This window comes from Formica exsecta, unplaced genomic scaffold (assembly GCF_003651465.1).
Source record: "Formica exsecta isolate Colony F162 unplaced genomic scaffold, ASM365146v1 scaffold599, whole genome shotgun sequence".
Taxonomy (NCBI): domain Eukaryota; kingdom Metazoa; phylum Arthropoda; class Insecta; order Hymenoptera; family Formicidae; genus Formica; species Formica exsecta.
Genome location: NW_021853269.1, coordinates 771,211 through 783,762, shown reverse-complemented (window position 1 = coordinate 783,762; position 12,552 = coordinate 771,211). Strand labels below are relative to the sequence as shown.

General features: G+C 34.2%; 1 protein-coding gene across 5 annotated transcripts in view; it reads left to right on the top strand.

Annotated features, from left to right (window-relative positions):
- LOC115242430 (transient receptor potential-gamma protein) overlaps nt 1-12,552 on the top strand; it is a 91,329-nt gene that overhangs the window by 54,288 nt on the left and 24,489 nt on the right. For 4 of the 5 annotated variants that reach the window (XM_029818701.1, XM_029818697.1, XM_029818702.1 and 1 more), the window contains 5 exons: nt 756-1,042; nt 6,449-6,579; nt 8,559-8,793; nt 9,756-9,904; nt 11,336-11,531. In XM_029818701.1, the coding sequence (XP_029674561.1) occupies nt 854-1,042; nt 6,449-6,579; nt 8,559-8,793; nt 9,756-9,904; nt 11,336-11,531 (900 nt within the window). In that variant the 5' untranslated portion in view covers nt 756-853. Of the gene's footprint in view, nt 1-507; nt 1,043-6,448; nt 6,580-8,558; nt 8,794-9,755; nt 9,905-11,335; nt 11,532-12,552 lie in introns of those variants that run through there. The other variant, XM_029818698.1, reaches the window with a different exon arrangement.

Sequence of the window (12,552 nt, the reverse complement as noted above, 5' to 3'; positions counted from 1 at the left end):
CTTCCGATCCATCATTCTCTCGAATAGTTCATCGAAGATAGAGTTGCGTCGTTCATCGTTGCGTCGTTCATCGTTGCGTTCTTCCATTCCGGAATTTGCATGGTCGACGATGTGTTCGATTTTTTTACAAGAACAAAAAAAAGCAAAGGAAGATTTTTACATATATAAATTTTTCTATTTCAATCTTAAGATATACATATATCTATATTAAAGTACATATTTTTGTATGTGAAATTTAATTCGAGAATAACTTTTTATTTTTGGCTTACTCAAACTTACAAAATATTTGCTTATATTTGCATATATTTTTACTACAAGAAAATCGATTTCATAAACAACACTACTTTATTTTTCATTCATTTTTCGTTCATTGATTATAGGATATCTTGTGTTTTGAATTCACATAATATCAGCTTTAAAAAAAGAAATTTATATGAAATGTTTGTAAAAGTCATATTCAACTTTAAGATCATATAATAATATTTGCACTAGCTTTTTATGTTTTTGCGAATTTAGTGTAGCTTGTATATATGTATGGAAAATATATGCTAACATTTCATAAAAACAGCAATATATTTTTACAAAAGATTGTCACTCATGTCACTGTAACATAGTACTCGATTAATACTCAATTATCTAAATAGCTTTATTTTATGTAATTATACCATAAAATCGAAACTTTAAAATTTCGATGTTTAATATGTGATGACGCAACAAATATTTTTTTATAACGATCTGACTTTTTATGTTTCCAGAAAGCGCGTACGAAGATGAGGAGCAGTTCGCCAGGGGCGGCACAACCCCTGGTGAAGGCGTCGTTGATGAAGAGGACGGTTGTCAAGGCGAAGGTAGCATGAACAGCTTTCCCTTAAGAATGGCGGCCGACACAACGAGGGGTCGAATCACTGGCGTCGCCGGTGGTTTCTTACGAGGCGCCGGACAACACGTGAACTACGACCCCGAGGCGCCTCCACCACCGCCGTACGTCGCACAACAGACAACCTGTCTGCTCGAGCGACCAGAAATTGACAAGAAAGTCAAGGTATTGTGCAAACATAAAATTTATATACGCGTCGAACGATAAAGATAAATCCTTCGGCTCTACGCAAAATAACGCAAAATTTCAAAAACTCTTATCGATATTATATTATATAATCATTATATAATTTTATTATCAAGATTGTATCATATAATCATTATATAATTTTTGCTATATTTAAGCACATTGCGACTTTCTTTTATCTTAATTTAATTAATTTATTATCGTCTTTTTATTGTGACTTCATTTCTTGATATATAAATATCAATCCGCGCGAGAAATGTAACAGTTGTACCACTATCAATTTAAATCACGATTCTAACGATAATGATACGACGAGCGAAAAGGTTATCGGGTCGTAGATTCTCTGAGGGTTGAAAATAAATAGCGCCTTGGTTTCCGTTCGCATAAATTCCCTCAGCGCCGCGCCGGAAATCCCAACTCGAGTTTGACGAGCGGCGAAAGAAACAGGAAAAGCGGCAGCCGATAATGACGTTCTGATGTCAATCCAATTTGTACGCGGCCTGCTGGCTTGCGAATCACAAGAACGAGGAAGAGGTCATGGGAGAGGGCGGGGGGGGGGGGGGGGGGGGGGGGGGGGGGGGGGGGGGGGGAAGGAAGAAGAGAAACGACTGTTCCTCTTTCACGATTCCTTTATTGCCTCTCGCCGGAAGTTCGCCACGATAGCAATTTGCCTCTTCTCTGCCTGATTTTCCGCCTGTCCGTCGACAGGAAGAAAAAAGGTGCCGCAGTTAGTAAGGGTCGGGTCAAGTTAGATTAAATCTTAATGCTGTTTCGATAACCACGTTTAATGCAAACGACAGCGTGATGGACCGGACTTGTTTATTTTTGCATAAGGGCCGAGGAGGATTGGCAGGGATGTGTAATATCAGTGTGCCGAGCTTGCGATTGATCGATGGCGCAGACATTTAACCTTCGAATAAGGCTAAACTCCTCTCGTGCTCGGCCGAAATCCTCGTTTATTTTATCTGCGACTATATGCATTATTTAGACACGGCACGGATCTGCAAATAGCTTCGTCCGATTTTCAAATCGTTCTCTGCGACTTTATGGATAATTAATAATATTGTCTCGCGATTCTCTCGCGTGATGAAAGGAGAGAAAAATTGAAAGTGGATATTCTATAAACGGTAAAGCGTAAAAGTTGATCTCCGAAAATGTCGCCGGAAAGCGTGTCAAATTTGGGAAAACTAGTTTTCTTTACTAACGTATCGTTTCCCGCATCGCGAAGATATTCGCAATAAAATACGGAGACACAAAAATTCGTGCGTGTTCTCGGACATTCGTGCTGAGTAGCTGAAGGGAACTGTTCGTTTTTATCGTCTCGTAAAACGGCAAATAGGTTGGATTTCCTAAAAGGCTAAGAATGACAGAGGAAACGCCCCCGTTTTTCCGTCTTCCTGTTTTCAGGATCAGAACCATCGTGCGATTACGTCCCTGTAACGCTCTATCATCGTGACACGCACTTTACACACACGCGTTTAATCTATTCGGGGATGAAAAGCTCCAGCGGCAGCGGAATACTTTCATCTTTTAGTGCCTCGTAAATGTCCTCGAGTGAGCTCGCGCAGCAAAAACGCACCCACTGGATTCACTGGTATATTACGTAAACGAATTTCGCGACCACCCTCGTTGAATTTCGAATAACGATCAATTTTCGATGAAAGTAAGATTTACAAAAGATTCAAAGCTGTTATTTTTCAATTCTTATTTATGACAGTTAAGAAATTTTTGATCAAACAATTTTTATAATGCATTTTTTGCATTATATATGCCTATAATTTTTAGTTAATTGTATCTTTAATTTCAAAAAGATTTGTGCTTTTCTCCTGAATTTTGTATTTTGTAGATTTAATTTATGTTTTTTTTTTCTTATTTATATATACTTTTCACAAAATCTAATAGTTTTGTGAAAATAGTCATAGATAATATACAGTTGATCTCGATAATAGATCAACATGTTATTGTACAACGAAAATAGCAGATATATAGCGTGTCATCGTATACAGTACATTCATCGACGCGTGCGTGGGTCAGGAGTGCGAACAGTAGATACAGACAACGTCTAGTCGGACACAGACAGTGATTACAGACTACACGTGCAGACAATGTATGTGGAAATAGGCAAATGCGGACAGAGTAGAAATACAGACCAAATATAGAGACAATAGATATAGATACCTAAATAGGCATTAAAGATGGTTGATATAACCATAGTTTAATGCATAAAATAGGTTGATAGAAAGACACGTATTTTTGTTTGCACAATCAAAATAAAAAATAAATTACTCTTTTCAATTGTAGCTAATTAAGCGATGTGGAAGCTTTAGCAAACTCTCTATTAATCACCACAAATTATTATTCATAAAATATTTTTATATCGAATCATTTCTTGAATTCATAAAGAGACAAAAAATTATTTCAGTGCTTTCAATATTTTTAAATAGCTAAATTATAAACTGTGCAAAATATAATAAAAGTAAAAATTATCAAATATAGAACTTTTTATATAATTGTTTGAAATGTAAACTAACTTATTTAAATTTCTATTTGGATAAAATGTATATCCCGTGTTAATTATAAATTATAAAATTTATAGCACTGGATTATTTCTTGAGCCGCACATACGTTGCAGACCGAATGATTCCTTAATGATATAGGATTTATGGGCTTTGTTAGGTGTCTGTTTACCAAAACCTCTGCTCGCATTAAGGCTCGGAATCCTTTGTTGTTCCGCGTAACAAGAACACTGAAGCGAAGCATTTAATCCTCGATGGCTGAGCGAAATGCCACGGTTGGTGAGCGTTTCTGCGCTTATCTTTGCTCTCCCTTTTTTACCTGGGGATTTAATTCTGTTTGTAAAACCATCTTCTGTCGGAAACAACTTTTTGTCGGAAGAAGGCAAAAGGGAATCTTCTCGCGAAATTAAAAGGAATTTTGCTTGCAAATCTTTTTTTTCACGAAATTCTCATTATCTTATAAAAACAGAGGTTTTGAAAGTTAGCGATGAGGGATCTTTTCGTAAAGTGAAAATCAATATCCGAGATTTAAGTCGTCAATACAATTCAAGTGCGAAACGGAACTTGTTCTCTGTATACTCCGAGTTTGCCCTAATATTTTCACAATAAAGTACCATAAAACGCGAAAGGGTTTTAGAAAAGAACTTTAGAAAGAGATCTAAGAAGGATTTAAGAACAATCGAATTCGATACCTTTAGACCGCATACAGAAACACATTCTACTTTCATTTCACTCAATTCTTCGCAAATTATCGAAGAGACGGAAAGCAGGAAAAAAAATTAGTTTAATAAATTGAACAAAATAGTTTATTTAGAGTTAAGTAAAAAATTACGCTCTATTTATCTTATAATTAAGAATTAAATCTCTATTACATAAATTTTGTATACCTCTTAAACGTATAATATATTATGTTATATAATAATATATAATCTATAACATTTATATATAATAATAATTATAACTTGAATTTTCTACATCGTAATATATGCTCATGTATACATTTCTGATTTTGGATCATAAAAATCCAAAATCTAGTTATAATTAATTTCTAAGTGATAAAGAAGATGCGGAGAGAAAGATACAGACGTAAAAAGGGGGAAGCATAGTGTGTATATTCTAATACGACGAGGTACTCAAGATACTAGAATATAATATCGCGAAGGCCGATACTGACAACGAGTGTTTGCTAAGGGCACACCTTAATTGTCGAACTGGCGCACCCTCGACAAACACCGTCTATCATATACATGCCGTTACGGCCCGTTGAGGCCCGCGCGATTCTTTTTCGCTATATAACTGCCACGCGTTTATCCCTTAAAAGTGGATCCTATCAAGGTGAAGATCCGATGAAACACCGAGACGTCCGGTCAAGATTTACGCTCAAGTTATACGCTTGTGTCTCCGCGATACGTCGTACACGTGTCCGACATTTATGGATCGAGTTTCGAACATAATACATATGCTATCGTCGAATGACAGATATCATGACAGAATTTATTGCGGAGAGAAAAGGCACGCAACGTACATGTGCTGGCCGATGCGCGCGTGTTTCAATAATTGTGTTTCAATAACTTTTGATAATCGATAATAAAACAGCGTTAATTCACGGCTTGATATCTGTTTCAATGCATCGTCGTTTATGACATTATAAAATTATCATTGTACGTAGAACCAGTTTATACGAGCAACAATTAAAACAAACTGTTAAGCACATTTTATGAGCCTTACGTGAAATAGAATCACACAGAATATTTTATGCGCGCGAAATATAATTTGTATAGTCGACGATAATTTGATTTATATCTTCGTAATAAAATTATGCTGTTCATACACTATTTATAAAATTCTAATATAGACTTTAAACCGCAATAAAATATTATCTCGCATCCAGTAATTAAACAGCATAAGTGATTAATTTTGACGAACTAAATTTTTGGAATTCAAATAGATAATGCAAATTTTGCATTTAATTCCAGTTTAAGTTCAAATAAATTTTATATTAATAAAATCTTAATTTGATGTTTAATAAATAATAATAATAATATATATATATGTATATATTTATGAAAAAAAATTTGTAGAACTTAATAAGTAGAATTAAATGTTTAATTCATTCATAATTAAAATTCAGATTTATCAAGGAATCGGTAGATCAAAGAGGAAACGATCGATTGAAACGTAAAGCACGCAGAGTGTAATGTTACGTTCATGTTACACATTCCTCGAATGCAACCATGAGAGACTGCAATTGATCTTCAGACCGATTGCATTTCACCTCGTTAACTACCCTTGCATGCGGACGCATTTGGCCCTAACCAAATTCTGCATGCAGTTTCCGCGTGAAATCGCATAGCGAGCGTTAAATTGCGCACAGTCATTACAATAATGATGAAAAGCAGAATAAGAGAGAGATGCCTAGATCGACGAAATACATATGTGTAATGTAATGCACGAGTCGCAACAATGGTGCGATGCACTAGATAAAGCAAAGCGAAAACATTTGGAGACGAACAGGCGAAAGCTTTTAAAGAACATTATGTAAAGATACGTAACAAGAGAAAATACAACCGACTCTTTATGTCTCACGTTGGTTGTAATTATTGCGGAAATTATATTATTAGAAACGCCATGTATATAGAACAATATTTTTCTCAGCAACATCCACATTTGAATTGAAGTAATTAAAAAATCTGTCGGAATGTCGTTAATATACTTCGTGAGATTTCAGAGGAACGTTATTAATTTCCAAGATTATAAATGTACTGCCAGCTAATATCCAATATAGTATTTATATCATATACCTATTGTTAGATATATATTTCGATTTATGTAAGAGAAAATTATTATTAAGTTACTATTACGTTTATAGAGGCACAGCATACACGGCATGATGGAGGAAGAGAACGTGGTGCGACCTCATCAGGAAATGGCCACCCTGTCGCTTCAGGAGAAGAAATATCTTCTTGCCGTCGAGCGCGGAGACGTGGCTTCCGTTAGAAGGTGAGTTGAAATTTATGGTTAAACATTTATGAATTCCATTGATCTTTTTATACTCTAAAAATCATATAAAGAACGAATATATCTCTCGTTTAATTTAATATACTTTAGTACTTATATCATTCAATGTCAATGCGCGGATGCACTGCGAAATTCTCATAACGCGACATTATTTAAATAAATATTTGTTCATTTTTTAACAGTTTGAGAATATTTCTGTGTATGTATATATATATATATATAAATGGCAGGTGGAACGACTTGTTAAAAATAGACACGGGTACGAAGAGCAAGTCGCCGTTCCTAGTTAAAAATAAAGCATTGTCTTCTTTTCGCGAGGTAGCGTGAGAGAAATGTAATTCGTACATACATATACATAACGCCAGCTCGGTAGCATTGACAATGGAACGAGCTTGGATTATGTATATCTTGTAACAGAGGTGCATCCGCGACGGCATGAAATTTACGACGGGCATGCCGACGCCAACGGCGAGTGGATTTTATTTTTGCTCGCGCGCTTGTAACTAGGAATTTATTCCGGATTTCATTCGTTCTGGCCGACTGCGCTTCGGAACAATGTCTGTGTATGTATATATATATATATATATATATATATATATATATATATATATATATAATCAAATTTTTTTACTTTAGAATGTCAAGTATTTGTTTATGTAGAGAGCTTATTTATTTGCGCTGGTAAATTCCGTTTTATTTACGAGGTATACACGTGTAGCCTTATGATCCTTTCGACATCCGACATCTTTCCAACCCTTCCTGAATTAAGCATACGATTATTATTCTCGTTATCTTAATTGTGGACACGTGCATATATATGTACACGTGCCGGTAAAAATAGATAACTGCATTGAGCAAAAAAATTTATCTCGTGCGAACAGAAATCCAGCGAGGAAATGAAACTTCTTGCGTACAAAAAAAAAAAGAACATTCGCGCAAACTCTAATGGCAATAAACTTTTTCAGTGACGTTAAATGTTACAATTGCTCGAAAACTTTATTTCACTTACAGTCTTTAAAGTGCAATAAGTCTTAGTCCGCAGTTTATAACGTTAATTTGATTTTAACACGTGTGTTCGATAAAAATATGTGTAGTCAACTATAAGACATAATTATATTGTAATTTGATCTAATCTATAGAGTTTCTGCTTATTCTTTCTAGATTTATATTTAATAAATTTTAGTTTATAATTTTAGTTAAAAGTTTATTCCTTAATATTATTGCGAAGCACAATCTATTACGTGCTATTTTACAATTCTTAAATATACATGAATAAATTTTCACCAGTTGTGATAAAGAACCTCTTGAATTTCTTAGGAAGTTTGCTCGCATGATTATGAAACTGTCAGGAATTTTCTCTTCATGTTGACGTAATTGGAATTGATTATGATCTATGATTAACTTCTCACTCTCGTGAAATTCCTCGTGTGTAACTTAGCATAGCATTTAATATCGTTATATGATTCTATGTGAATGACCTATATGTTCGATTTGAAAGCAGCCGAATCAACCTGAAGAAATAGGTTCTTCTAAATTTCCGCAAAATTATATTGAAAACTTATTTAGATTTATACATCAAAACTACCGGATCTTTTTTGTTTTTATTATAGATTTTTTGAATGATTTGAAATAAATTTTTTTACCGGAAATATCGAGGTGGAAATGAAAGATCTTTGGCAAACTAAGTTTCGAAAAAGAGAATAAAACAAAATTATATTTTTCGGACATTTTTAATTTTTAAAAAATGTTAATTTGAATTATACTTGTAAAGTTAAACAGTGTTAAAAATTGGAATGACAACCGCATCTTTAATTTAAAAAAATATATCTTTAAGTTGGTCGCATAAATGTTGCAGTGAAAAGAACATTCAGTTTTTGGAATTCCTGTATGTAAAAGTATGTGTGTCTACAAATGTTAAACGGCAATTCATCAATCTTTCGAATACTCTTCTGTCATTGTAGAATGCTCCAAAAAGCCGATGATACCGTCGTTAACATCAACTGCGTGGATCCTCTCGGGCGATCGGCCCTGCTCATGGCGATCGATAATGAAAACCTGGAGATGGTGGAGCTTTTAATTGAGCACAAGGTCGATACCAAGGATGCACTCCTTCACGCTATCTCCGAAGAATTCGTTGAAGCAGTGGAAGTCCTTTTGGAGCATGAAGAAACCCTTCATAGAAACGGCGAGCCACATGTAAGTTTTAAAATGCTTGTTTTTTAGACATGAATATGACATTTTGAAAAAAAAAAAAAATTTATCTTAATAGATTTTTTATTTTTAACTTTAATCAAAAAATTATTCTTTACATATAAATTATATTGCTCTCTCCCGTTTCTTTTTGCTTTTTATGAACCAATTTGATTCGAATAATAAAATTGTATCATCCTCAATACATTTTTTAATATAAATGTCGTATACATAAATGAAATATGTAGAGTCTAAAAATTAATTAGATCGTAAGTTGGTTACTCGTTTCGGTTCGGTTTACCAGCGGTTTTTCTGTACTTTATTCCGCCGTCAATTGGTTTTCCTTTCGGCCATAAAGACGATTCCGTCAAAGCAAACAACTGAAAAGCTGTTCGGGAAAGCAAAGAAAGAAACAGGTAACTTGGGGAAACGGAAACGAATTGCAAGAGAAAAAAGTAGAAGAATGCGAAATTTTGAATAAAACTTTAATCGGCTTTAATAAGAAATCAGCTTAGACAGAACTTCTCGATGGAATGATATTCGAAAGCGTCGAACGAATTCATTATATGGTGGAGAATTGGTTTCCCGTGAAGAAAAGTCTACCGCCCGTGGCGATGACTGGTTAAGCCGATTACGCTGGTACAATGGCAGTGCGACTTCACATCATGAGAGATTATTTGTCAATTGTCTGCCTGACACAAAATGTCTCCCCATTTAATCGTATTACTTTATTACTTCTCTGTCAAGATAGAGAATTATTACGATGACTCATGTTATTTTATTTCGCTAAAAAGGGATTAATTCAAACATCTATTACACTCGACAAACAGGGATAACTGCAAAAAAAAAAAAAAACAGTTCGTGAATAATAATTTTAGACCAATAAAACTAAATGAAAATTATACTCGCGAAAGAATATCGAGTAATGAACTTTTATGAAAGTAATTACTTGCGGTTTAATTCTTTAGAGTTGGGAGGCATTACCTCCTGATACAGCCACGTTTACGCCCGACATTACACCGCTGATCTTATCGGCCCATAGGGACAACTACGAAATCATAAAGATCCTTCTAGATCGTGGATCCACTCTGCCGATGCCACACGATGTTCGCTGTGGGTAAGACACTTCAAAAGTTTATTGACCACTTTTATGACAAGTAAGAATTATATATGAAATTGAACGCAATTCACAGTACAATCGCGCGTAACGAAAATTATTGCTCAAATATAAATTATAAAATAAAATATTTTCCCTTATAAAATTTCATACAAAAAACATTTACACATAATAAAAGATTCAAATCATTGTCTTAGTAATGTAACTTCATTGAGATACGCCGTTTTAAAGTAGAAGATAATTCTAATAAAGAATAGAGAGAAAACGAAACTATATCAATATAATTAATGTAAATATTAAAATTTTGAAAAAAAAAAAAAATTTATCTTAATAGATTTTTTATTTTTAACTTTAATCAAAAAATTATTCTTTACATATAAATTATACAATATAATTAATGTAAATATTAAAAATTTGAATATAATTACATGATATATACTTATATGTGATATTTTTTGAAAAAAAAAGGAAATGAATTCCTCATAATAAAATGAGCATTAATTACTCTCTCTCTCTCTCTCTCTCTCTCTCTCTTTTTCTCTCTCTCTCTCTCTCCCCTCTCTCTCTCTCTCTCTCTCTCTGCGAGTGTTTTAATATGTAGTCATTGATCTAAGTAAGAACGCTCTTTTTGAGAATAATTAATACTCCCGACCGGTTTACCGCCTTATCTCTTTGTACCGACGCGACAAAAGCTAATTAAATTAGGCTAAGCGTACATGAGCGCCACGTTACCACCATTGCCACTTTCCAAGAGAAAATTTAATCTATGATAATAGCATTACATTATATTAAGCTCATAAACTTTCTGTCTCATATCTTGCATTGGAACTATAGAAAACTATCCGAATTCTTTATTGATATAGCTACGCATAAATAATAGAAGATAAACATTATATTACATTATTGTATATTACACGAAAAAATATCATGTGTTTATATTTAAAATATAAAAATACTAAATAAATGATATTTGTATATAGAAAAGAAATGCAATAGAGTTTTAAACACGAAACAGTATGAACAACAATATTTTTCATATATACGAGTTTTAAAAAGTGCCACTTTTCAGATAAAAGCAGAGTATATTTTACATTCTTTATTTATAGTATAGCTTTTATTCGAAAATGTCACTTCTTATGCGAAAAATATTATTATTTAAAATTCTTTGGCGTATTCCTTTCGTACATAAAAATAAAACGCTTCGTAATAAAAAGTTCTAGATTAGTAACTAACTTTTTCTCGATTCAAATTAGATTTCTCGTCGCGTAACGGTCGAGATGTTGATAAAAGAGACTACAGTTGTCCTAAAAGATGATATAACATCATGAGACGCGCGGTCGCCTTGGGAAATATTCGAGATACGCTCACACCAAGTGATCTACCGAGCTGTTTTTACTTCGGTTTGTCGTTGCCATTTGTTATTTATGCTAGATGCGACGAATGCGTGACATCGAGAATGGAGGATTCCCTGAGGCATTCGAGAAGCCGAATAAATGCTTATCGGGCGTTGGCATCGCCATCCTTGATAGCACTATCGTCTAAGGATCCCATCCTGACTGCCTTTGAGCTCTCTTGGGAACTTCGACGACTCTCGTTCTTGGAGCACGAATTCAAGACAGAGTATCAGGTAAAGAATGGATGTTCCCTGCAATTGTTTTTTCAAATAACGTAGTTTGTCATATTGGATCGTTGCAATAGATGCAAATAAAAGTTTCAGCTTTATGGAATGCTCTTAAATAAAATAAATGTCACTTGATAAATGTTATGCGCTATGACTCTTTCGTAAAAGAACAACTTTTGCGAAATGTTCACAATTTTTCAGAGTGCAACAAACTTGTAAAACATTAAAAATTTTGAAAAACTTCTCTTCCAATTTTCCAATATGATATGACCAATTCACGCAAAGATAATACATGATAATACAAATATATATAAAATATAAAAACAATGAATAGATTATCCTGGATGTAGCAGAGGAAGAAACTGACATAAATCTAAACTTTTGACGTAATTTGAAATCGCGTATTATAACTGTACTGCGCGTAATGTTATAAATGTAATGACGAAATGTCACAATCTCTTTAAACGATTCGTTTTTGCTTTTCATGCGAATTAAAATGAAGTCGTTTCTTTTTCGAAGTCTCCTTCTTGCGCAGTGCAGTATCTCATTTCATGGAACAAATTTATCTCGCGGTAAGGCACTTCGGTACAGCAATTAATACGTGTTTTCCTTAATCTAGCGGTCATGTAGATGTACGTTTGCACGGCGCGTTTTCACTCTCGTTCCTCGAGCTTAAGTGAAGCGCGTACCTCTAGCTCTACGTTAGCCTCTATATTTTTTACCTCTCTCTGCACTTAAGTGGCGAAAGTTTAACTGTTCGCCGCACTCAAGTAACTTTTGATTTATATGCGCATTAAGTTGCGCTCCCCAGCAGTGACCGAAGCAGTAACGCGTTACTATCGAGCACTTTTATAGTTTTCTTATCACGCCTTTTGTTTTCTTCTTCAGTCTCGTCAACATTCCATTTTCTTTCTTGATCCTTCTTAAACCTTTTCAACGTCATCATTTGTCTCGTATCTCTTTGTTCTTCATTCCACTCATTTTTTCTCTTGAAAGTACCGTCTTTTTGTTCCCCGTTGTTATATCT